The sequence below is a fragment of the Carcharodon carcharias genome, chromosome 18, assembly GCF_017639515.1.
Source record: "Carcharodon carcharias isolate sCarCar2 chromosome 18, sCarCar2.pri, whole genome shotgun sequence".
Lineage (NCBI taxonomy): Eukaryota > Metazoa > Chordata > Chondrichthyes > Lamniformes > Lamnidae > Carcharodon > Carcharodon carcharias.
The window spans coordinates 40,476,142-40,503,725 of record NC_054484.1 but is presented as its reverse complement, the minus strand read 5'-3'; the positions used below and the strand labels follow the sequence as shown (position 1 = coordinate 40,503,725).

At 42.3% G+C, this 27,584-nt stretch overlaps 2 protein-coding genes across 2 annotated transcripts in view; both read left to right on the top strand.

The window, feature by feature from the left end:
* Window positions 1-21,971, top strand: part of tmprss7 (transmembrane serine protease 7) — an 87,199-nt gene extending 65,228 nt beyond the window's left edge. Inside the window, exons 13-18 of the mRNA XM_041210878.1 lie at window positions 1,064-1,168; window positions 1,251-1,367; window positions 1,783-1,954; window positions 4,695-4,963; window positions 19,417-19,553; window positions 21,783-21,971. Coding sequence (XP_041066812.1) covers window positions 1,064-1,168; window positions 1,251-1,367; window positions 1,783-1,954; window positions 4,695-4,963; window positions 19,417-19,553; window positions 21,783-21,971 — 989 coding nt within the window. The remainder of the gene's footprint in view (window positions 1-1,063; window positions 1,169-1,250; window positions 1,368-1,782; window positions 1,955-4,694; window positions 4,964-19,416; window positions 19,554-21,782) is intronic.
* Window positions 21,972-22,929: 958 nt separating this feature from the next.
* LOC121290439 (suppressor of tumorigenicity 14 protein homolog) overlaps window positions 22,930-27,584 on the top strand; it is an 88,360-nt gene continuing 83,705 nt past the window's right edge. The window contains exon 1 of the mRNA XM_041210877.1: window positions 22,930-22,939. Within this exon, the coding sequence (XP_041066811.1) occupies window positions 22,930-22,939 (10 nt within the window). The remainder of the gene's footprint in view (window positions 22,940-27,584) is intronic.

Here is a 27,584-nt window from a genome sequence, read left to right as displayed (position 1 = left end):
AGCAGAGTGACATCAGTGCGTACCAGTGTGTATGCACAGATGGCCATTTTGCATTGGCAGGAGGCACAGTGTAGTTAGCCTTCCAGCTATCACTGCCTAAACTCTCACATAGAGATTGGCCACATAGATAAGTGTACAATATACCTGTAGAATCAAACAACTTCAAGGAGAGCAAAGGAGAAAATGGCAGGGCTGGAGATGAAAACTATCAGCAAGGAATATAAATAGGGATCCATATATAACAAGAAGCAGAGCCAGGATATTGTAATCGAAAAGATTATAAGCTCATTTTTGTGAAGAGATATTTTTTGATTACAAATTAAAGGAGTGTGCACCTTTTAGCTACTGTTCTTTCATTTCAGAGTGGGGCTATTAAGAGGTTTAGGTTGAGAAAAGGGGACGGACACCAACTTGATAAAGACGTTAGCACGTGCCCTTAATGTCTGCCAGAAGTATGCAGAGTAGGCAGATCATGATATCAATCAGCATGCAATGCTAACTTGACACCAGAGCTGCCATCTTGCAGCTCAACACTCCTGCTGATGCTCTCTGTTAATCTCGTACAGCTAAACATACACTGAGCAGCAGGAAAACCCTCCCACCAGTGCTGTTTAAAGGGTTCGTCAATTACTTACAAGTTAGTTGCTGAGGGTTGACTTCTTCCGGCTGTTGCTATAATTCTACACCATTCTGGTACTTTCCATAGCTGTTTCAAGTTTCTAACATCTATAGGGAATGGCAGGTGCTGACATACATTTTGTTGAATTTGAGGCTTTTGCACAAATTGGCTGTTCTCTGACATAGGTGCCTTCCTCTCAGAATACAGTATGATAGTGTGAATGAGCAAAGACCAGGCAGAGTAGGACAAGGTGCTAGGGGAGGAAGGAGGGGGTAAGGATGTATATCTGTATGGCCAAAAAATGTTGATGAAAAATCAGTGCCAACAATTTTGCTGAAAATGATTGAAGTGTCACATTCATTCCTGTTGAAGTGTCCCTTATATGAAGGCTGTATTTATTATATAATGTGCTATTGATTTTATTTATGGCTGGTTTTAATTTAGCTCCACCATCAAAAGAGTGCAATACAAGCTCTCCACAGCACTACTTCATCTGTAATGGAGTCAAAGACTGTGAGAACGGCACTGATGAACTCAATTGCACAGACTGTGAGTATTTAACCAACATAAATAAAATACACGGACTGATTCATACTTCCGAAATTCTAAAATGTCAAGTCATCATTTTCAGCTGTGCCCTGCTCAAACATCACCTATAAATGTAAGAATAACCTATGTATTCGGAAGAGGAATGCTAAATGTGATACAAGTGTAGACTGCTTGGACGGAAGTGATGAAATGAGTTGTGGTGAGTTCCATAGTTGTCATGGGGGGGAATTCACTATTTAAGAGTAATTCATCATATTTATATAACTGTGGAGAAATTAAAAAGTAACTCAACAGTGGAGTTTACCAAATGTGTTTTCATTTTGAGGAATTATTTTCTTAAACAGAAGCTGATCTTAAGCAAATCGGGGCCATTAAGGCACTTTAATTGCCTTCAAGTTGGAAATTTTGCATATTCTGATATACAATACTAACTTTACCCTGCTGGTAAGCTAATAGTCCCAGTTAAGTATTATTTTAAACCATTCAGGTTGATTGCCTGAATAAGCAGGAAGAGCATGCTTAATAATGATAATAATGTGACCGCTTGTAGATCAAAGCTCAAGCTGTGGTTTCCAGTTTTACTACGATTATTTGTTCTCATTTCTACCATGCAGATTGTGGTAATAAGAGGCCGTGGGACTGGCGAATAGTAGGAGGATCTAATGCTCGTGATGGAGAGTGGCCTTGGCAAGTCAGCCTTCACTTTTCTGGGTCACCATATTGTGGGGCTTCAGTGATAACAAAGGAATGGCTCTTATCTGCAGCACATTGTTTTCAAGGGCAAAAGTAAGCAATGAAATTATTATTACCTGAAATGCTGAATGCTTTTGGGGCAAAAGTGCTATAGTTCTGTTGCAGAGGATTGGAATTTAGGACGTAAGTCTGATACATCAGAATTACAATATTCTAATTTAATTGAATTATAGAATTAGAAAAACATACAACACAGGAGGCCATTAGGTCCATTGTGCCATTGCTAGCTCCTTGAATGGGCTGTCATGTTTATCCCCACCACCACCATCCCTCCACCTTTTTCCCCATAACCCTGTAAGTTCTTCATCCTCAATTACTCATTAACCCTCTTTTAAAATGATTTATGGCAACCGCATCCACCATCTTATCAGGTTTCAGATCCCAACAATTGAGTGAAAAACGTTCTCTTTACCGCGCCCCCCCCCCAACTTAGATCTTCTGTCAATTATTTTAAATCTATTACCTTTAGTTTTTGACCCATTTGCCAAAGGGAATAATTTTTCTCTACTTACTCCATCAAATCCTCTCATCATCTTGATAACCTCTAATGGGTCACCTCTTAACCTTCTCCATTTCAAGGAGAACAGTCTTAACCTCTCCAAACTCACCTTGTAATTGAAGTCCCTCACCCCTAGCAACATCCTGGTAAATCTCCTTTTATCTTTACCAGGGCCTTTATATCTTTCTTGAAATGCGATTTCCAGAATGATGCACAATATTCCAGCTGAGGCCTAACAAGTGATCATAAAGTTCGAGCATTATCATTTTTACTTTTACCCCTCTATAAGCCTAAGTAACTTTTAAACCACCTTACCAACCTGCTTGATGCTTTTAAGGATTTGTGTTTATAGACCACAAGGTCTTTCTGTTTAATCTACATATTTCAAGTTTGTGCCAAATATATTATACTGTCTTTCCATTTCAATCCTACTAAAGTGCATTGCTTTACACTTCTCTTCATTGAGCTCTGCCTTTCATGTTTCTTCCCATTTAACCATTCTATATCATTCTGTAATCTATAACTATCCTTATCACTATCTATTGTTATGACCACAGTTGGTGTTAATTGCTGTGCAAACCAAATCCCAGAGGGAAACTTGACCTACGGGCCGCAACCATTTTTTTAAAATTCTAATAACGAGGTGAAGATGTACCAATCTCATCAGTAAGAGGTCCAGTAACTCTTGTGGGATTTTAAAAAATTCAGTAGTTTTATTAACCAAAAAAAGTAAACTTAAGCACACAGGATTACAGTTACACAATTAAGGTCAGTCTTACAAAACATTCCCTGAAACTCTCCATTTGGTCAAACCCACAAATAAACACTTTCCAGGCAACACTCCCTTATAGATATTTAAATATAGAATCCAGTAATATCACACAAGGCAAACTGCTGTAGCTTCAATAAAGATGTACCACATGACCTGTACCCTCTTTCACTTTGCTTTGGAATTCACTTCAGAATAAACCTGCTTGCTGCAGCCCAAAACTTCTCAACAGCTCAAACAACTCCATCCATCTCCAGCTTAACAGCTTGACAGCTATCCAGCTCAATAGCTAAAAATCGGCTATCCACAGCAACTTTAACTCTAAAATACCTTTTTCCCCTTTCATCTCAGTCCCATTGTTCTCACACCCCTTTGAAACTCAAATCCTTCCAAATATGAGATCTTTTATGTTTCCATTTTGTCTTTGCATTTGGGTCAATAAAAATATAATGTCCCCACCTATGGACTCCTGAAAGATGCAACATTTTCCTCGTTATCTCTGACACTCCTTTGAAATTCAACAACCTCCCAATTTATCTAAAAATGCAAATGTTGGATCTAACTTACTTACTTGTACCTCAAACTTAACACCTTTAACATTTTCATGTTTCCAAACACCCAGACATGCCGACTCCTAGCAACCTCTTGCCCGGCTTAATTAAATCACTCTCTCTCTCTCTCTCTCACACACACACACACGCACACACACAGTCTTCTTTACAGAATAACACAATGTTCCCCCAAAATATAAAAAAAATACATTCTCACACTATTACTTTGCCAAGTTTTATATTATCTACAAACTTCATACTGCTGCAGTGTGCATCTGTGTCTAGATTATTTATAAAATTTGAAAAGAATAACAGACTTGCAACTGGCCCTTGGGGAACACCACTGCAAAGCACCTCCCAGTCTGAAAAGCATCCATCCACCCCACCCTCTGCTTCCTGTCACTGAGCCGATTCCATATCCATATACCCAGCACTTACTTCAGAATTCTATCTTTTTAACAAGCCCTAAGTATTATAGGCTTAAGAGGCTTATCAAAGAAAGTTGAACCTTTAAAGATAGAATCGAGGTTAAAGTTGAGATTAACAAAAAACTGTTTAACATAATAACTATTTCCTGAAAGTATTCTACAAAGAAGACATTGGAACATGTCACTCTTTATATGATGGTAATAGCAACAACGCCTACACTCCAAAAGTATTTTATTGGCTGAGAAAATCTTTTGAACATCTTGAGGATGAGAGAGCTACCTTAAGAATGCAAGTTCTTTCCTCCTTTACTCCTTTATTCAATGGTCTAGAAATTCATTGACAGCACTGCTATTAAAATAACAGCCATTTATATGTTACTTATATGATATAATTCTTAGGCTCTAACCTATTTGTAAAAAATCAAGTATTATGAGTAGTACTCTAATTCATTATGTTGCATAGCATAAGTAACCTTGTTATAAAATTCTATTCCTGAAACACATGGTTTACTTTTTCTTTTTTAAGGATGTCTGATCCCAGACAATGGGTAGCTCATTTAGGAATGCATTCTCAAGGGAATGCAAAGTTTTCAAGTGAACTCAAAAGAATCCTTGTCCATGAATACTATAATGGTCGAAACTTTGACTATGATATTTCACTGCTACAACTGAAGAAAGCATGGCCAGATACATTTGCATCAGCAATCCAATCAATCTGTGTCCCTTCACTGACTCAAGTGGTGCCCAATGGAGAAAGGTGCTGGGTGACTGGCTGGGGGCAAAAACAGGAAGCAGGTAAGAATATCATAAAGGAGCAACATTTTACCTGAAATAAAGCACTGTATTAACATAAATCATGTACTGTGGACCTTATTCAATCTTTACTATCGATTTATATCAGTGAAAAGATTCACTGTTAATTGCAATAATGCTCATACACTGTACACTATTGAACATGTCCACTGCTTCCATCATTGGTAACTGTTTTAGGCTGAGTAGGACAGTTTGCAGACTTGATGTTGTGCTGACCCGGAAATGAGTTTCCAACCACATAGCCATGTGATCATTAACACTGCTATCGTAAATGTGAAGTTAATAAGATTGTGAGGCCCTAAGTGAAACATCCTGGGTGAAAAGTGTAAAATGTTACACCTGAAACAAAAGCTGGGTTAACTGTGGATAGACTTTCAATCTCCGAGATTTCAGAGAAAAAGAGAGAGGAGGCCTCACAAATAGACAGAGGAATATAGCTAGTGTGGTCAGCAGAGAGGAGAATGTGTCCCTTCTGTGAGCTACCAGGCAGAAATGTGAGAGGAAAGATGGTCTCTGGTCAAAGAGATGCATCTCGTAGCAATCTAAGGAATCTGGTACAATCAATCTGGGTGGGTGGGAGGGGGGTGGGTGGAGGTAGATGAATTGCTAGAGTGGGCCTTACTGCTGGTGTTCGGTTCAGGGTTTCTCTGGGAACTGAGAGAAGCACCTTTTGATGCTTACTTGACATTACGACTCATCAAAATAGCGGGGGGGAGGGGTTGGGGGGGAAGTGACCCCTTTGGAAGCTGGGAGTGATGTTGGACTGGCTTCTGTAAAAACTGCAACTCTGTGGATAGGGGAAGTGAAGTGTAACTGTGGTGTAGATTTTTTGGTCATATTAAAAAGTTAGAGGGGGTATCTTTTCTGTACTTTAGAGTATTAGTTGCCTACTAGGTGTGTTTATTCACTTTAGCCTTTGGTTCATTTGTTACAGTAAAAGTGTTAAAACTTGAAATCTTGTTATGTCATCCTATCAGTCAGCCGCTAAGAATTCAATATCTTTTCAAAAGTTATCGGCTTCTACAGGGATCATAACACTGTCTACATCCACCTCTGTAACATCATTCAACTTCAACCCTGCCTCAACTCATCTGATGTTGAAACCCTTGTCCATGCCTTTGTTACTAGCTTCTAGACTTAACTATTCCAATGCTCACCTGGTCAGCCTCCCGTATTTCACCTACATCCAAAACTCTGCTGTCCTTATCTTAACTAACTCCAATTTTCATTCCCCTTATCATGTCTGTGCTTGCTGACCTTCACTGGCTCCCTGTCTGACAATATATCAGTTTTAAAATCCTCATCCTTGTTAACGAGTCCTTCCATGACCTCATCCCTCCTCCCTATCTATGTAAACTTATCCAATGATACAAGTCTTCACTGCTGTCCTCCAATTCTGGCCTCTTGAGATTTCCCTGATTTTAATTGCTCCACCATTGGTGGCTGTGCTTTTAGTTGCCTTGGTCCGAAACTCGGGAATTCCTTCCCTCTCCTCTTTTATGATGCTCCTTAAACCTATCTCTTTGATCAAGATACAGCTCTTGGACTGCAGCGGTTCAAAAAGACAGCTCACCAACACTTCATCAAGGGCAATTAGGGATGCGCAACGAATGCTGGTCTTGAACAAAAAAAGGAAATTCTGGAAAAACTCAGCAGGTCTAACAGCACCTGTGGAGAGAAAAAAACAGTTAATGTTTCGAGTCCATAAAAGAGTCTTGCTGACTTGAAGTGTTAACTCTGTTTTTTGTCTCTCCACAGATGTTGTTAGACCTGCTGAGTTTTTCCAGCATTCCCTGTTTTTGTTTCAGATTTCCAGCATCCGCTGTATTCTGCTTTTATCTAAATGCTGGTTTTGCCCTTGTTAGCTACGTCACATCCCAAGAATGAATAAAAAGGACTTTTTTCATCTGTCCTGATTTCTCCTTTAGTAGCTCAACACCAAAAATTTCAAAAATGTTTTTATTGATATCCCACTTGTTAAGTGCCTTGGGATGTTTTTACTATGTTAAATGCACTATATAAATGTAAGTTGCTGTTGAACAATCAATAGTCAGAAATTAAAGTTTTCTTGCAATATTATTTATTTGTGGAAATAAAGTGGTGCCAAAATAATAAAAGCTTAAAAATGACTGCAATATTAACAAAAACGTTTAACACATTCATTACACTTCCCTTTCTACTGCTTTAAAGGCTGTTTTAAGCCATTAAAAACAATAGGATAATAGCTCAGTTAAAACAATGGGTAGAGAATTGTTATACAAATGTGTTAAACAGAAATATGCTAGTAATGCAAGATCTAAGTTAAAAGATAATGAAAGCACTGAATTATGAAGGGCACAGAAATCTCAATGGCATGGTCTTAGTTGGACATCCACTGGATGTAACCCCAAACCTAATACAATATGATACCATAAAACATTACATCTATCTACACTAGCTATACCAATTTTTCCAATTATAAATTCCTATGTCCATATTTATAATGGAGACTGCCTTTATTACTCTGTAATAATACCCTCCTACTAGTGGTGGTGCTGTGTATCACATCAGTTTTGCATCTCCCAGCTCCTCAGCCTATACTATGTAGAAGATTTGCAAGCTGTAATCAAATCTAATACACTCTTTCTCAAACAGCTGTAAGTTTTACAATCTAACTATAAATATTAACATAGAATTTACAGCGCAGTGTTGATATCTGTAAAAATACAGAGACTGGCTTTAAAATGGGGACTGAATAATAGCTGTGCAATTATCCATCACTCTAACTTGTTGCACCTGAAAACTACACTTTTAGATGGATTTCTATACTTAAAGAAATTGAACTATATTGAACTTTGTGATGTCAAATTAGAACTGTCATGTAATGTACCTTAACATAATTTATGAATAAAGTACAAATTTTGAAAACAAAAAAAAAATCTAATTTCCAGCCTGGACAAACCAATAACTCTGGATGAGCTAAGACCTTTGAGAAGAGTAAAATTCTTGGAAGCAATGGCTTACCGGCTGAGTTGTATTCAACTCTGTAGGACTGGATTGGCCCAGACATGCTGGAAGTGTACGAGAGTATGCTTCTGGCTGATGACACGTCGGAATCCTTGAGGAAAGGTTTCCTCATCTACAAGCAGAAGGGGGAAAGGGAGGAAAGTAGAAATTGGTGGCCCATCTCAGTGCTGAATATGAATTATAATTCTGTCCAAAGTCATTTCTAATTAGGGTCAAGTCTATTCTAGAGTTAGTGATCCACCCTGACCAAACCTGCGCTGTACCTGGGTATGTGAGAAGTCATGAACGCTACCGGTGTTCTAGATGACCACATGTGGAGGAAGTGTTGCAAGTTGCAGAAACTTGAGTTCCAGGTTCCACATCTCGAGCAGCAGATGGAGTCACTGTGGCCCATCCATGAGGCTGAGAGTGATGTGGATAGCACGTTTAGAGAGGTGGTCACACCGCAGCTTAGGATCTGGAGACAGAGAGGGAATGGGTGACCACCAGGCAGTCCAAGAGAAGTAGGCAGGTAGTCCAGGAGTCTCTTGGGGTCCTGTTCACAAATTGGTTTTCTATTTTGGAAGCTGTGAGGGCGCTGGTTCTTCAGAGGAGTGCAGGCAGAACCAAGTTTGTGGCACCATGGATGTACAGGAGGGGAGGAAGAAGAAAGGAAGAGCAACAGTGAAAGGGGATTCATTGGTCAGGGGAACAGATAACCGTTTCTGTGGCTGTAGATATAACTCCAGGATGTTGTCTCCCTGATGTCAGGGTCAAGGAGGGTGAACAAGAGGTCATGGTCCACATTGGTAGCAATGACTTAGGTAGAAAGGGGGATGTGATCCTGCAATCAGAATTTAGGGAGATAGGTAGAAAAGACACACTGTTGGACCTGGTTCTTGAAAACAAGATGGGCCAAATAGATCAAGCGTCAGTGGGAGAACATTTAGGAGACAGTGATCATTGTATTGTATGTTTTAGGATGATGATAGAAAAAGACAATAGGCAATCCAGAATAAGAATAATTAACTGGACGAGAGCCGACTTAGGTGGGGAAAGAACGGAGCTAGGTCAGATAGACTGGAATGAAAGATTGGCAGGAAAAGCTGTAGCTGAATAAAGGGCTACCTTCAAAAAAGAATTGGTTCAGGCACAGTCAAAGTATATTCCGTTGAAAGGGAAAAGTAGGGCAAACAAATGCAGAGCTCCCTGGATGAAAAAGGAGATTGAAATTAAAATGAAGAAGAAAAAGTGAGTTTATGATAGGTGTCAGGTAGAAAATACAATTGAAAACCAGGAAGAATATAGAAGATTCAGGGGGGAGGTGAAAAAGCATACCAGAGAAGTGAAGAGGGATTATGAGAAAAGACTGGCAGCCAACATAAAGGGGAATTCCAAAGTCTTCTATAGGCATATAAATAGTGAAACTCTGGTGAAAGGAGGAATAGGGCCGATTAGGGACCTAAAGGGGAATTTACACATGGCTGAAGGGCCATGGCTGAGGTATTAAATGAATACTTTGCATCCGTCTTTACCAAGGAGTTAGATGCTACCCAGGCCATGGTGACAGATGAGGAAACTGTCACTAGAAGGTTCAGAATTGATAAGGAGGAGGTTTTGAATAGATTGTCCGTACTCAATGTTGACAAGGCTCCGGGACCAGATGAGATGCATCCAAGGATATTGAAGCAAATGTGCATAGAAATTGTAAGTGTACAGGCCATAATCTTTCAGTCTTCCCTAGACTAGGGTGGTGCCAGAGGACTGGAGAATTGCAAACATTATGCCCTTGTTCAAAAAAGGTTGTAGGGATAAGCCCAGCAATTACGGACCAGTCAGTTTAACTTCAGTGGTGGGCAAGATTCTAGAAAAATTATTCAGGATAGAATTAGTAATCATATGGAAAAATATGGGTTGATAAGGAAGGGCCAGCATGAATTTCTAAAGGGGAATTAGTGTTTAACTAACCTGCTGGAGTTTTTTGAAGAAGTAACAGAAAAGGTCGATGAAGGCTGTTTGATGTGCCATACAGGGACTTTTGAAAAGGCATTTGACACAGTGTCACACAACTGACCTGTAAGAAAAGTTATTGCTCATGGAGTAAAAGGGACAGTAGCAATGTGGATACAAAATTGGCTGAAAAATAGGAACCAGAGAGTAATGGTCAATGGATATTTTGTCGGCTGGAGGAAGGTTTGTAGTGGAGATCCCCAGGGGTCGGTATTGGGACCTTTGCTTTTCCTGCTATATATTAATGATCTAGATCTTGGTGTGCAGGGGATGATTTCAAAGTTTACAAATTATACGAAGCTTGGGAGTGTTGTGAACTGCGAGGAGGATGGTGTGGAACTTCAAGAGGACATAGACAAGTTGGTGGAGTGGGCAGATAGGTGGCAGATGAAGTTCAATGCGGAGAAGCATGAGGTGATGCATTTTGGTAGAAAGAACATAGACAGACACTATTAAATAAGGGGTGGAATTTTGAAGGGAGCGCAGGAGCAGAAAGACCCGGGTGTATACGTGCATAGATCATTGAAGGTGGCAGGACACATGGAGACAACAGTTAATAAAGCATATAGTATCCTGGGCTTTATTAATAGGGGCATAGAATACAAGAGCAAGGAGATTATGCTGAATTTATACAAGGCATTCGTTAGACTTAACTGGCATATTGTGTACAGTTCTGGGCGCAACATCATAGGTAGGATGTAAACACATTGGAGAGAGTGCAGAAGAGGTTTACAAGAATGGTTGCAGGAATGAGAAACTTCAGCTATGAGGATAGATTGGCGAGGTTGGAACTGTTCTCCTTGGAGAGAAGAAGGCTGAGAGGAAATTTGATAGAGATGTTCAAAATCATGAGGGGGCTGGAGAGAGTAGATAGGGAGAAGCTGTTCCTGCTCATAAAAGGATCAAGAACGAGAGGTCACAGGTTTAAAGTGATTTGCAAAAGAAGCAAATGTGACTTAAAGAAAATCTTTTTCACACAACAGAGTGGTTTGGGTCTGGAATGCACAGCCTGGAAGTGTGATGGAGGCAGGTTCAATCAAGGCATTCAAGAGGGCATTAGATGATTATTTGAAACAATGTGCAGGGGTACGTAGAAAAGATAGGGCATTGGCACTAGGTCAAAATGTTCAGTTGGAGAGCCGGTGCAGACAAGATGGGCCAAATGGCCACCTCCTGTGCCATTAAAATTCTGTGATGCTGTGAATTCTATGAAGATCGCTAAGCGTCTTGTGCTACTCATGGATATGATTGCCTATGTGCAGGATGGGGGTGTGGACACCTGCCTCATCTGGACCAGGAGAAGGCCTTTGACAGAATATCACATTCCTACATGATGGATCTGCTGTTCAAAATGGGGTTTGGGGAGGGAATCTCCAAATGGTTCCAACTGCTCTATAGAAACATCAGTGGTGCAGTTTTAATCAATGGGTGGGAATCAGAAAGCTTTCTGATCAAGTCTGGGGTCAGGGACAGAGCTGCCCTTTCTCTCCTGTCTTGTTCGTGTGTTTCAAACCTTTTGCTGAGTCCATCAAGAAGGATGAAGCATAAGAGGGATCCCAGGCAGTGGAGGCATGAAGGTCAAAGCCTCCCTGTACGTGGATGACGTTGCTGTCTTCTGTTCAGATCCACTGTTGATGCGCAGACTGATGACTGTCTGTGACCAGTTCAAACTTGCCTCGGGAGACCAGGTAAATCACATCAAGAGCAAGGCCATGTTCTTTGGGAACTGGACTGACTGGTCCTTTGTCCCTTCACTGTCAGATCTAACTACCTAAGATGCTGGGATAATGGCTTGGGGAGGGGTGGTCAGGGCATTTGCTAAAATCTGGAAGGAATGTGTGGCCATGGTAAAACAAAAACTGTGCATGTGGGACCAATGCTCCCTCTCCATTGCAGGTCAGAGCCTGGTCATCAGGTGTGAAGTGCTCTCAGTGTTGCTGTATGTGGTGCAGGTCTGGCCCATTCCGCACTTCTACAGCATGGTGATCACCCAAGCCATCTTCCAATTTGTCTGGCAGTCATGTTCGCAGGGCCATGATGTACAAACCTCTAGATAAAGGGGCAAAGACACACCCAACATTGCCCTCATCCTGATGGCCATTTTGGTGTGCAGATGCATCAAACTGTGTATTCCCTCGGCTTACAAACACCAAGTGTCACTACGTTCTGAGGTCCTGCCTGTCCCCGGTGTTGTGAAGGTCTGGCCACGTTGCCACGGAATGTTCCAAGCAGTTGGACCACCTTCCCCTCATGGACACGTTTATGCAAAAAAAACACTTTTGACCACAAGTCCATCAGACTTGCAGGCATAAGCCTGCACTTAATGTCCCAGTGGCCCTGTGGGAAAAGGAGATGGTAGATTCTGTCGGAACGTTCCCTCAGCCGACCGCCAAAGTCATTTGGCAAAATGTCTCATCGGCAGAACTTTCAAAAAAGCACCAAGATGTAACTAAGCTGGCGGTGAGAAAAGCCCTCGCCATTAGACTCTTGATGAATGCGCAGAGTTTCAGCTGCTCCGCACTTGCCCTCGAGGTGAATGTGGTGTGGAGGAAACCATTGTCCACCCCATCATGGAATGTGTCTTTGCAAAGAAGGACCGGAGAGAGATGCAGTGGTTTTGGTCAAAGTTTATCCCGAGTGGCTCCATAAAGCAGGACACTGTGCTCTATGGGCTATTCCCAGGGAAAGACAGCACCCTAAATTTCACGCTTGGCATGTGCGCCAAGTTGGCAGGAGCGGAAGAGGATGTGGAATCCGCTCATGGCCACAGTTGTGTTGCAAACACGATTTCATGCTGGATGGCCAATTAATGTCTGCCCAGCATAAAGCACATCTTCTCCATGGTGGGGAGGGCCCAGGCAGGCGTGGGAGCCTATCGCGTGCCGGATCCAATTGTGACCCGGTGGGCGCTTTAAAATTGGCAGAGGCAACACCCTGAAAGCTGCCAGGGAGAATCCAGAATCCTGGAGTCTGTCCAGGAAACCCTTTCATTCGAACAATGGTTTCACCAGTGGCTGGAGACATCAGGTGGGAGGGCAAGTCGGGTGGGCACTCGGCCTCCCGTTTCTCGAAAGAGTGCCCCGCAGTCCTTGAGGAGGTTGGTGTCAGGCGGGACATTCTTGTATCCAGGGATGGCAGGAAGAAGCCACCACACCTGACCAAAAAAGCCTGGGAGGAGGTGGCAGCTGAGGTCAGTGGGCCACGATGTATGGTGCACATTGGTGCAGTGCCGCAAAAGGTTCAACAATCTGCTGCGCTCGGCTAGGGTGAATACTGAGTTGGCATGGATCAGTGTGGAAGAATGTTAAGAGCTGGCGATCACCCTGTGGAGGTCAGGGGTTTTAAAGTCTGTGTGCCAATTGTCAATGATGTCAGAGCTGGCCAAGGGGCTGAGCCCTGTGGGTCAAGGGCCACGACTCGGATGTGCCCTGCAAGGTGTCCCAGAGTGGGGACAGGGGGAAAGGGGATTGCCAGGCTGCAATGGCGCTGCAGGTAGAATGTTTTCACACCCCGTCTTACCTTCGTCAGAGACCCCTGCCTCTCCACAACCGGCTGACCGAGGTGGGTGGCGGCACTCCAGCTCCAAGGCATCCAACTCATATCTTGCCAGAATGAGGTGCTTTGGGAGGCTTCCGCCTGCCTTAGTTCTTTCGTTGGTGTTATGGCCTCTCCTGAAATCACCACCTTCCCTATAATCACCAGCTTGCTCACGAACACAGGACCCCAAAGAGACACTCTTGATGTCAGAGGATCACTGGGCTTTAGATGCACCTGAGTCACACCCACTCTCTGCACCAAGCACCAGCGCAGATACTAGCACCTCGGTGGGCATTAGATCTTCAGCTAGAGCGGTGCACTGCAGTGAGGGCACTTCAAACTTGCTTGAGGAGCAGGCGGAGGCAGAGAGTGCCCAGGGCACCAGCAGTCAGAGGATGCTGGAGACCAAGACAATGATGAGTCGAAGGCAGATGATGCGCCTCTGAAGTCATCTGTTAGGCGGCAGATGCTGGACGTCCAGTGGGATGTGCAGAAGGATCTGGCGGAGATCCATGATGTATGCGTGCCATTGTCTCTGTTGTGGAGGAATCCATGTGGAGCACGAGCACTGTGTTGACCCTCACGGTTGAGCGCACCGCTTCCTCCATTGAAAGAGTGGTGACTCTCATGAAAAGGCAGATGGAATCAGGGGTTCCTGGGATTGTGCTCGGACTTGTAAGCCCTCACCCAGGCAATGGCCTCAGGAGGTCAGTGCCATTGTGGGAGATGGATGAGGCACCCAGTATCCCAATTAGGTGCCCGTCCATCAATGGTGAGCAGGGAGGTCCAGAGCAACCTCACCTTGGTGAATGAGCTGCTTGTCATCTCTGCAGACTCCTCTCAGGATGCTGTAGATGACGGCAGCAGCTCCTCCAGTGACTGGGGCATCTGATGAGGCTGCGATGGCTGGAGCGATGCCAGCCATGGCACTGGCCACCTCCTCCCAGACGAGGCCATCACAGGCTCTATTGGCCAGAGGACAACCGCCAAGGTCATCAAGGCCAACAGGACAGCACAGTCAGCAGGCTGATTCCAATGCCACTGCCAGTGAGGGGGAGGAGGGAGTGGGGAGGGGCAACAAGCACTCACAAATGTAAGTTTAAGGCACCATGAGCACAAGAGGGACTGTTCACAGGTGATCCTCTGTTCTGCCTTTTTTTGTTAATATGTTTACTGGTATGACCATTAACATCATTTGTTGTTCTGTTCTTCTGAGGTGAGTGCCAACATGATATAAATGTTCCTTTTGTCTTACTGGCCTGAGAATGCTTCACTTGTTTTGTAGGTGCAGGGTATGCCAGAATCTAATGCTGGATGTGAGTGACTCTAAACTTTGTTTCACAGGCACTGAATGGACTTTGGGTTCAAATGAAAGGGTCATTTGAGATATCCGGGATAGAGGCGGCACCCCTGTCATGAGGTGGAAGCAGATCGTTGGCAGCCTAGCTGAAAGAGCGTTGAGCCCCTGATGTCCCTGTCTCAATGAAGGATCCAGAGATCTGCCTCCACGTCCTCACTGTGCTCCTCACTGGGCTCCTCTTGTGAATCACCACTGGATTCATCATCTGTGGCCTGTGGAGCTGCCTCAAGGTCTTCTTCCTCCAGTAGATCCCCCCCACCTTGCCAGATTCAGATTGTGGAGAGTGCAGCATGTAACCACTATCAGTGACACCCACTGTGGGGGTTATTGTAGTGCTCCCGCTGAACAGTCCAGGCATCAGAAGCGCAGCTTCAGAAGACCTATGGTCCTCTCTTTCACCACCCTTGTGGAAGCATGACTCGTATTGTAACGCCGCTCTGCCTCTGTTCTTGAGTGGTGGAGAGGCATCATAAGCTACCTTTTCAATGGATAGCCCTTGTCACCCAGCAACCATCCATCCAGTTGAGCTGGAGTAATGAACAGCCTTGGCACCTGTGAGTGTCTGAGGATATAAGCATCATGGGAGCTGCCAGGGCACCTTGCACAGACTTGCAGGATCTGCGCCTTGTGGTCACAAACTATCTGGACGTTCATCAAGTGGAAGCCCTTCCTGTTGACAAAGGCACTCATCTGACCCACTGGCACCTTGATGGCCACTTGTGCTGTCAATTGCGCCCTGAATGCAGGGGAGCCCAGCAATCGCTGCAAACCCTCTGGCTCGCTCAGCATGGCTGACCTCATCTATATGGAAATGAATAAATGTCATTCCCCGTCTGAACAAGCATCAGTCACCGGCTTGACCTAACTGTGGACAGTTGATTGGGACACTCCACAAAGATTCCTCACTGACCCCTGGAAAGTGCCGGAGGCATAGAAGTTGAGGGCTGCTGTGACCTTCAGAGCCACCGGCATGGGGTGTCCACCCACATAGTTGGAGCTGATCTCAGGCCCAATCATCTGACAAATGGAGGCCACAGTCTCCCTGGAGAGGCGGAGCTTCTTTCAGCACTGCACCTCTGACATATTGAGGTAGCTGCATCGCTGCTTATGACCCTGGCAGCAGGATAGTGATGTCTACTGCAGTTTCTTCCTTCTTGGCCTACCTGCTGGCCCTGTGCCTGCATCTCTCCTCCCACAGGTCGCTCCCATGGAAGCTGCATTGGGACACCTGGCCTCCTCTCCCTTCTGCCCCTCTCGTCCTCAGAGCAGGTAGTGGAGCAGCGGAAACCACAATCCCCATTACTGGGGTAGCAGAGGCTGTCTGATACCTGGAAGGGTCCACACGATTAAAATCTTCCGGGGGCCTTGGAGACAACAATGAGTCCTGAAATGAAGCCTAGAAATGCTAAGACTGAAGCTCAGATGAGATGAAGCTGTCAAGTTCAAATAAGAAACCAACAGCAAACTATCTCCTAAACTCCTCACTACTCACACTGGCAATGCTGCTGACCCATTTTTATCCCGACCCTTGGATTAGGTTTTGTTAAAAATTGTTTGCTCGCCTGCCCGTTTTGCTCATGCAATGAGCATGAAATCGTATGGGCAACATAAAATCGTGATCAGTTGCCTTTTTAATGGCCTTAGATGGCCTTTAATTGTTGGCAGTGGCTCCAACACCCGTGCATGCCCACCGACCTGAAGATTGCTCATGTGCGGGATGATATCAGAATGTTCACCCGATTTCATCTTGCGCTGTTTCACATCTGTTCAGGTCGGGCACGTACCCACCCGCGAGACATAAAATTCTGGTCAGCAAAATAAGCAACTACGGCTGGAGGAACATCAACTCAGTGAAAGATGCTCTTTGGTCTGCTCAAAACCTGTTGGTCTTCCAGAGCAAAGGGTTGGACTTGACCAAGCATTGCAGACTGGCACATTCTAAGGTCCAGGACAATGTGTTGAGGGACTTACTGAAGCTTGGGTAGCCGCCGCAGAGGAGTGATGGGAAAAGGTCGCTGTCTAAGGTCCTTGAGCTATAGTACACAAAGGGGCTAGAAACTGTGAAGAACCCCTCAACTGTATGCCTGACATGGACTATGTATTGTGAATATCAAGAATATTGAGGCATCTTAGAGTGCAACATGCTGTCTGGAGAAAAGATGCATTTTATTGCACTTTCCATATTATTCAAAATGTGAAATGTTTTTCCCTGGGGCTGTATGCCTGACGTGGGATATATACTGTAAGTATCAAGAGTATTACAGTTGTACAGAGGCACCTCAGAGAATGCTGTATGGAAAAAGATTGAATTTTATCGCACTTTCTGTAATATTCAATTTGAAATGTTTTGTAATGTACTTTTACAAATTTTGTGAATGAAGTATGTTTTTGGAAAAAATATCTTTATGTTGAGCATTACCTGGGCGGATAACAGAAAGAAATGTCATGGCCAGAATATCAGGAGAAGTTCCCTATGATTCTTCACTGGTGTCTGATAGAACAGATGGTATCTTGATTTAATGTCATTCAAAATATGTACTTCCAACAATGGCATCGCTCCCTCAGTACTGCATAATGTTTCAGCCTAAACTATACATGTTTAAATCCCTGCAATGGGGCTTAAACACACAATCTGATTCAGAGACAAGAGTACCTCCAATGAGCTAAGGCTGATACCATTAGTCACATGTCCCAGGGTTATTCTTGCCTGTATTCTTTATCAATACATAAATGTTCATATATAATCTAATCAACAGTTATACAGGATGCAAGTAATATTTTTGCAATGCATCCAGTTCTTTTTTGATTTGTTTGCCAACAGTTACTGACTTGATACAATGAACAGTTACGAGTCTCCCCTATAAATGGTATGTTAATTATGTTGTTAAGATGCACAGATGAAGGACATTGTTTAATTAAGTGCTTAGAATGCTTATAAAGAGGGACTGGAGCTTGGCCTAAATAGCCTAGTGGTTATGGTACTGGGTTTGTAACCCTAAGATTAAGAGTTCAAATCTCACAATGGCAAACTATGAAACAATGTAACTTCATCTGAATAGGAACAGATGGAAATGGGTTTGTACTCGAAAGAGTTACACTGTTTAAAAAGATTATCAAGAGTTCAAATCTCACAATGGCAAAACTACCAAGAGTTCAAATCTCACAATGGCAAACTATGAAACAATGTAACTTCATCTGAAACAGATGGAAACGTGTTTGTACTCGAAAGAGTTACAAAATGTATCAAGAGTTCAAATCTCACAATGGCAAACTATGAAACAATGTAACTTCATCTGAAACAGATGGAAATGTGTTTGTACTCGAAAGAGTTACAAAATGTATCAAGAGTTCAAATCTCACAATGGCAAACTATGAAACAATGTAACTTCATCTGAAACAGATGGAAACGTGTTTGACTCGAAAGAGTTATAAAGAGGGACTGGCCATTTGGCGCCGTGGCTTAATGGGTTAAGGCGTCTGCATAATGAAAGGGCAAACATGAGTCAAATCACAGCAGTGCATCTGCTTGTTTATTCAATGGTGGCATAATGGTAAGATCACTGCAGTAATGGTTCAGAGGCCCAGACTGCTGATCTGGGGATACTTGTAAAGAGAAACCTGCCTATGGCCACACCAGTCTGAAAATGTCTGATCTTTGAAGCTATTACCATCAGTGATTTGGTGTGAAGTATAATGCAAGCAGCAGTCCTGTACAACCTTAGGTTAAAATAGTTCACAAACTCATATGCTGCCTGCATTTTCTGTGGCCTTGAGGAGTCCTAGTTTCATGTGTACGTGGATTGTGTGAGGTTGCAGCCCCTTTTTGATTATCTGAAAGGGTTGCTCCTCAAATTTTGGCTGCATTTCAACCCCACACTCCTGATCTTTGGCCACCTGGTGTGAACGGGGGCAAGTAGAGTGGAGGACCTCCTTGTTAGCCTGCTCCTGGGCTTGGCCAAACTGGCCATTAATGGGTCCAGGCAGTTGGCAGTTGAGGTCCATCCCAACATCTGCCCCTCTTCCATGGCTATGTTTGTGCCTGGGTGTCCCTGGAGAGGAGGCACACAGTGTCTGCTGGTATGCTTGAGGCCATCCATGACTGGTGGGCAGAGCAGGGACTGGAGTGCATTTTCAACCCCCAAATCAAAGTTTTAATTTGATTGGTTAAGTTTCCTTTAAATTTTTGTCTTTTGTTACAGTGCCCCTTTATGGGGTTGTCAATTTAATTAGCTAATTTGTTAATTAGTTTATCTTTGTTCCATTGTATAAAAGAGTATAAAGAGAGGCTGATGGGACATTGGGTTGGTAAGTAGGAAGCAGAAATATTTAGTGCTTCATTCTGTGAATAAACCTATTATCAAGAAAGGTAGTAGTGTCTAGTTTTACACTTCATCAACTGGCTTAGGATCGATATAACAATCTCCAATTCTTTTCAAACATTTACTCAGATACAAAGTTAAGACTTAAAATTCTACTGAACATAGTAAAACTGATCGACGTTAAATCATGTTTTTGTAACTTCATTTTTTCTGCCTGATTGAAGACAACAGTGATCCTACAGTTCTTCAACAAGCAGAAGTTGAAATCATTAATCAATCACTCTGTCGTTCCACCTATGGACTCATCACTCCTCGCATGCTTTGTGCAGGATTATTATCCGGGAAAAGAGATGCTTGCCGAGTAAGTATAAAAGCAAATACCTTTTTCCAAAAGTTAAAATTGAACTTAATTGTTAAACTTTTTACTGTACTCAAAAATTGATGAACATTCAGATTTCCTGTTTTCAGCATTATACACTTACCCCTTGAAGCATGAATATATAGTCAACAAGAAAGATAGAAAGGAATAGTTAACAGTGTTGTATTTTGCACAACTATTGTTAGGAAAACATTTCATTTTTTAGAAAGGCTATAGATGCAATGGTCTAATATATTACAGCTTATGTTCTACGTAACTAATGCTCCAGCAATTCTTGAAAAATGGCACATCAGTCACACCATACAGGTTATATTTGTCAGAGGTGCCTTTGTAAGATGTACCAAATCCAGTGGCAAGAAAGACTGTCCAACAGCAGCATCCTCTTCCTAGCCAACATGCCCAGACTTGAGGCGTTAATCACTCAAAACCAGCTCCATTGGGTGAGACATGTCATTTGTAGGCCTGACACCAGACTCCTGAAGCAACTGCTCTACTCTGAATATGTTCGCAGCAGGAGACCCCCAAGATGACAGCAGAAACACTTTAGGAATGTCCTCTAGGTATTGCTGAAGAGGTCAAACATTCCTGTGGACTCATGGTAGTCCCTAGTGACCAACCAAAATGGGGGGGGGGGTTTATTTGGGAATACATCGAGAGACATCGTTGGGAGTAGGTGGAGGCAGAGTCGAGGTGTGGGAGAGAGCACACAAATTTCCAAACACCTCATCTACCCAACCCTTCAAGCACCACCTAGCCCACTCTTGGCAGAGTCTGCAGATCGTGCATTGGACTTATCAGTCATGTCAGAACCCACTAAACCGGAGTGGATGCAAATCATCCTTGATCAAGAGGTACTGCCTAACAGAAGATAGATCACACAAAGTGGGTGTTCCTGTGTGCGTGAAAAATTTGAGCAGCCATGTGCTGTGGAAGCATCTTTACAAAGTGACATGTTTCACATACATGCATGCAAATTTTAGATGAAGTTGTAACACTTTGTGTTTGTGGCCAATCTCACCAGTCCGGGTACACATATCTCTTCACTGGTGTAACGTGTACCAATCTGACAGATCAAACTTGTGGCAATTAAAAAGTTTAATTATCAATTCCATTGCAAATCATTATATGATGCACATTGACTTTATCATTATTGATCTAGCCCCATGCTAGACTGCAGTTACCATAATATTACATCATCACTGGACTGTCTTGGCTGATAATCAACTTAGTTGGAGCATATTTGATGGTGAATTTATACTAGGATTTTTGCACATATTGGTATCATTGAAAGTATAAATGCTGTATGCAGACCCTAAAGTAGCAAGTGCAGAAAGTAACTGTTGCTCTTTGTGACCCAGAAATAATAAAAGTTGACATGAAAAATGAGGAAAGATAATTTTTTACTATTTTTTGTTAAAGGTACTAAAAGATGAGCGAATATATAGGACAGGCTTTTCCACTATTACAGATTCTAGTACATATTTGATGGGGCAGAAGTTCTATCTGCTACCAGGACATGTCCATGACTTGGCTGCTTCTCTGCAATCAGAATCATTTCCATTTTTGAATGGGTTTCCTGGTCTATGCACATTCTCATGGTCAGTGATTCAAAAGCACCATGGCCTATGCAATCAGTGTATCTCCTTAGCCCATGAGATTAACAAATTGAGAAATAAACAGTGGAATGACTAAGAAGGGAGATGAATTGAAGTCAATGAATCCCATTTCAAATCAGGTATGGGAAGAGAAATAAAGGGGGAAAGGAGCGAGGGAAAAATAAGAAAACGCATATATTAAAATTTGACCGTTTTAATATGGCCTATACTGAGTCACAACCTGAAGAAGTGAAACTCCACGCTTATAATTATTTACTTTGAGCAAGAGAGGTTGCTTGCAATCATTAACAATTACATGTCCTTGAAGGGGTACTTATGCTGATAATTACTAGACTTAACCTTGTAACTAAACATGTGCAAATGCAGCAAATGCATGAAAATTATGGGGCCTTTATGTGTGAGATGCCATTTTCACAAAGTTAACAGTGGAGCAGAGCAAATCAGGAGCAGCTATATGGCAATTCACGATTTATTGACCCATTTCTGCATGATGCTATGTTGTTCAGACATCATTCCCTTTCTGTCAAAATCTGAATGTTTTTAATTTGTAATATTTATTTGCATAGTCAGTATTTTCAGTACTTTGATATTACAGGGTGACTCTGGAGGACCATTATCTTGTCAGGAAAAAATTGGTGGAAGATGGTTTCTGACTGGCATTATCAGCTGGGGTCATGGATGTGGAAGACAAAATTTTCCTGGAGTCTACACAAGAGTATCAAAGTTTGCCACATGGATCCAGCAGCATGTGTCTGCTTTGCCAATTACTGATGATTTTATATAATTACAAATTTAGATTACGTAATGGAACTTTGTATATGTTTACATTATGAAGGATTACAAATGTATCAAAGTGATAATAAGGTAAACCTAACACTTTAATTGTGCTATTTATATAAGAATATAATTTCCAAAATTATAAGACTGCAAAAATTATAAGAATGACATTGTGTTCACTTATGTAACAGATATAACTTGCAAAAACAATGGGAAAATTTAAATCCAGTTTATATACTTTAATATGGTTGTTTACAACACAGCTCTGTGTTATATCAGGCGTTATATTATTTCAAATAGTATTCCTGTAAAATGAATCAATGTTATTTTATGGGAACTTAGAAATATAAGATTCAGAAACTGAGTGATTCACTTTTTTTGGACTATCATCGTGTAGATCCTAGGGAGAATATTCTAGATAAAATAGCAGCCAACTTGAACAAAGTTTATTCTACCTTTCAGAGGGAATATCTAGCCATTTGTCGGAAATGATGAATGTTACACAATTCACTATATTTACCTTGACTTAAAAAAATGCCTTGAAATGCAGTTTGGAGGCTGATATATGGTTTATTATATTAGATGAAATCTTACATTTAGTAGACAACAGAAAGCAGAGGGGTGACACGAAATTTATATTCTCATGTTGGAGAGAATAATGATTGGTGAAGTGTTCAAAAGTCAGATCTTAGTCTTAACATAATTTTTATTCCTGACCCAAGCGAACATATTGCAATCACATTGCATTTCACATTGGTTTACAGAGGATGTGCCAGGCCAACAATAGAAAATAATTATGTCTTCACAAGTGAAATTAAACAGAACTGGTTAAAATGCAAAAGAATTGTGGAAAGTTTAATAGTGGAAAATTTGTCATAGCTCTCTGCTGGGTATAATGTAGGGCAGAAATTTGTGCTGAGTGGGTGGGCACACGCCCAACCTGCTCGAGCGTAAAATGATGCGGGATGGCGTTGGGTGCGTGTCCTGATGTCCTTGCGCACTTGCGCAATGTTTAGGTCAGTGGGCACGTGTCGGAGTCGGCAGCGCACCTGCTGATCATTAACAGGCCTATTAAGGCCATTAAAGTAATAATGACTGAAATTTTTCACTGCCCATCCAACCTTATGGTTGGTGAGAAGGTGAGAAGGCCAAGTGGCTTTTGGATTTTTTAGGAAGCCTCATCCACTGGCAGGATGTGGTTTTCAACAGAAATTAAAAGTTAAATAAAAATTTCATTCATAACATGTCCCTGCTCATGTGACAAAATCACATGAGGGAACATGTTTTAAACAGTGGCAATTTTTTTATTTTTGTGTTTTAAAACCTTCAGCTCCCTGTGCCTCAGGGAACTTTTATTGTGCGCACTTGCGTGAACTTCCACGCTTGCCCTCCTCCCGCCCCCACCCCATCAGCGCTGAGCGCTGCAGCATGTGTTTCACGCTAGCTGGCTGCTATTGGCCCACCAGTGTGAAATCGATGTTGGGGCCCAATTGCAGGCGGTGGTTGGCTTCGCAATCACCCCAGGGCCCTCCCGCTGCACCCGCCTGACAAGTAACAATCTTGGCCGTAGTATACTTGTATAGCATCAAAAATACAGTCACTTATCCATGACATTGCACATGGAAAAAATGTGCACATAATTAAGTGCAGATAGATGGAACAATTGACATTTCTAGAGTGTGCATCATGCATCTCTTGGTGCTTTACAAGATGGTGGGTGCTGAGCAGAAGGAAGAGAGGCAAAGAGGCATTGGGAGAATCCAAATGGTGGAAAGGATCTTTGAGGCTTTCAAAAACATGGAAGTGACAAGTTAAAGATCTTCATGGAGAGAGTTTCAGAAGTGGGGCACAGTGGCCAAAGCAGTAGCTGATTGTGGAACTCCTTTGCTTGTTCCCTGATTTGTCTAACAGAGAACAAGAAATTGTTCAATGAGCAGCCACGAATGGTAAAGTCGAAAGAACAGAAGGTGCCTGAATGGACATATTATTGGTCAACAGCACTGGGGTTGGGAAAAGTAGCTGATTTTTTATAAAGATGAAGGTAATATTGAAGCCACTTTAAGAGGTCTTTAATATTGAAAATGAAGAAATAAATTTCACATTCATGTCATATTTGCATAATTAAATTAAAAAATTAGCTGAGTGACACCAAGTCAGCTTCTGGCCTGGCATGGTGCCAAGGACTCCGAGTAAAACTGAAGTAAATGGGGATCAGAGCAAAACCTCTTCAGTGGCTTGGCTGTAGTTCAAAGTTCAGAGCCAACTATCACAGCGGCACAGCATTTCTGCCAGATCTCCTTAGGGCTGCATTCTAGGCCCAACTATTCTCACCTGTTTGACAAAGTCAGAATTGAAGCTGCTTGCCAAGAGCTACCCAGTGTTCAATTCCATTTGCAATTCCTTGATTAATGAAGCAGTCCATGTCTGCACACAATAACATAGGGATAGAATTCAGCTGACATGTGTGACACAAGTGCCAGGCAATGGACATCTCCAACAAGAGAGGGCCTTGGCTATTTGAATTACTTGTCACAGTGATTTTCTGACTTATTCCAATGATATTGTTTATGACATACAAGTGGATATGATGATGATGATGGATTAAACCTGAATGGGAAGTCATTCTCTACCTTAAATATGAAGTTGCTATTTTAAATTTGGAAGCTTTCCATTTTGGCTTAGTTCAAGAGATCTGGATTTTAATATACTCTTCCCTTTGATGTATCACTTATATTTACAATGCTAAACCTTTGAGCACCTCTATATTTTGTGGGTTAAAATAACAGTAAATTTGATGGTGCTTTTGTTGATTGTTGTTTTGATGAGCCAACGTAATCCAACCAATTTTTGTATTGACCTAATGGCTGTGTATCTGAAGTTTTAGTTGTGATTTGTTAAGCTTATAGGCTGCATTTGCACCAGAAATAATTTTTATTCCAGTTATTTATGTGTGAGGGTGGGGTGTGAGGATTAAATATGACTGTATTAAGAAGAGATATAAACCAATGTAATTCTGGGAGAGATAATTGCCATTCTCAAGTAAAGCTCAAAATGATCCCCCTCTCAGTGCCAATCATAGTAACAATATCTAGTAAAGTAACTAATACAACAAAAACAATTATTTAGTTCAATATTGACAAATTATTTTCTTGCAGCGAATTTCAAATATGGAATCCAGGTATTACTCAGGAGTCCTTTTCATAATTTTCATATGAAAGCAGGTGCAAAGTATGTAATCATACACCAATTTACTATAACAAAAACAGAATTACCTGGAAAAACTCAGCAGGTCTGGCAGCATCAGCGGAGAAGAAAAGAGTTGACGTTTCGAGTCCTCATGACCCTTCCACAGAACAGGTTCTGAGTTTTTCCAGGTAATTCTGTTTTTGTTTTGGATTTCCAGCATCCGCAGTTTTTTGTTTTTATCCCAATTTACTATATTTCAGCATTACCCTTGCAGTGGTGGGAGCACTGATTGAAGGGGTCTTATTCATATACTGCTGGTGCCATTGTTTGCATGTTGATCCAAAGCAATGTGCGGGAAGTATCCACAAGTATCTGTGCTTGATTGTGAAGGATGCTAGTCCAGAGGAGAGAGAGATACTGGTGTGTGTGAAAACTTCAAATTGCTACTTGTATTCTGCTCCCCTTTCCTTTTCTTGCTTTTTAAACAAAAAATAAGTTTACTCCAAGTAAAATTGTTACTGCTTTTTCAGTATATTATTTCATTGGGACTACCTTCCATAATTATTTTCACACTCTGAATTCCTAGTTGTCGAATAGCTGTTTTCTGAACAAGGATCTAGCATTTGACTCTTCATTTGAGCTACTCACACAGTACTCCACAGGGCAGAGTTTCATGTAATGGTATAATATGGAAAATACACCTGGGAATTATGTCCTCTCAGGCACCCATTTTGGTTGTCTATTTACCTCCCAATTTACTGCAATCTCAGTAACATGCACAGGAATATTAATGTGGGCATAAGTGAAACTCAATGTAAACAATCGGGAACCACAAAATTCATATATATTCCTTTCTAAAGTATGAAAATTGAAGTTTCAAGTTATCATCAATGCACATTAGGTACACTATGCTCAAGAACAGGCAATCTTTTTTTAATTCATTTATGGCATCGCTGGCGTGGGCCAGCATTTATTGCCCATCCCTAATTGCCCTTGAGTAGGTGATGGTGAGCTGCCTTCTTGAACCACTGCAGTTCCTGTGGAGCAGGTACACACACTGTGCTTTTAGAGAGGGAGTTCCAGGATTTTGACCCAGCAACAGTGAAGGAATGGCAATATATCTTCAAGTCAGGATGGTGAGTCATGTTAGTGATTTGATTTTTAATGTGACTTTCTTTCAAGGGACATGGGCATTGTCGGCAAGGCCAGTATTTGTTGCCCATCCCTGACTGTCCTTGAGAAGGTGATGGTGAGCTGCCTTTTTGAACTGCTGCAGCCCATGTGGTGTAGGTACGTCCACAGAGCTGTTAGGAAGGGAGTTCCAGGATTTTGGTCCCATGACAATGAAGGAACAAAGACATAGTTCAAAGTTAGGATGATGAGTGGCTTGGAGGGGAACTTCCAGGTGATGGTGTTCCCATGTATCTGCTGCCCTTACCCTTCTAGGTGGTAGAGGTTGCGGGTTTGGAAGATGCTGTCGAAGGAGGCTTGGTGAGTTGCTGCAGTGCATCTTGCAGATGGTACACACTGCTGCTACTGTGCAGGTGGTGGAGGAATTGAATGTTTAAGGTCGTGGTGGGATATTGATCAAATGAGCTGCTTTGTCTTGGATAGTATGAAGCTTCTTGAGTGTTGTTGGAGCCACACTCACCCAGGCAAATGGAGAGTATTCCATCACACTCCTGACTTGTGCCTTGTAACAGGCTGGTGGACAGGCTTTGTGGAGTCAAAAGTTGAGTTACACACTGCAGAATTCCCAGCCTCTGACCTATTCTTGAGGCTCAGTATTTATATGGCTGATCCAGTTAAGTGTCTGGTCAATGGTAACCCACAGGATGTTGATAGTGGGGAATTCAGTGATGGTAATGCCATTGAATATCAAGGGGAGGTGGTTAGATTCTCTCTTACAGGAAACGGTAATTGCATGACACTTGTGTGGCGTGAATTTCACTTGCCACTTAACAGCACAAGCCTGAAAGTTGTCTTGGTCTTGCTGCATATGGACATGGACTGCTTCAATATTTGAGGAGTCGCACATGTCGCTGAAAACTGTGCAATCATCAGCGAGCACCCCATTTCTGACCTTATGATGGAGGAAAGCAGCTGAAGGTGGTTGGATCTAGGAGACTACCCTGAGGAACTTCTGCAGTCATGTCTTGGGACTGTGATGATTGGCCTCCAACAACCACAACTATCTATCTTTGTGCTAGGTATGACTCCAATCAGTGGAGAGTTTTGCCCCTGATTCTGATTAACTTCAGTTTTGCTAGGGCTCCTTGATGTCACACTTGGTTAAATGCTGCCTTGGTGTCAAGGGCAGTCACACTCACCTCACCTCTTGAGTTCAGCTCTTTTGTCTATGGCTGTATTGAGGTCAGGAGCTGAGTGGCCTTGGTAGAACTCAAACTGAGCATCAGTGAGCAGGTTACTGCTG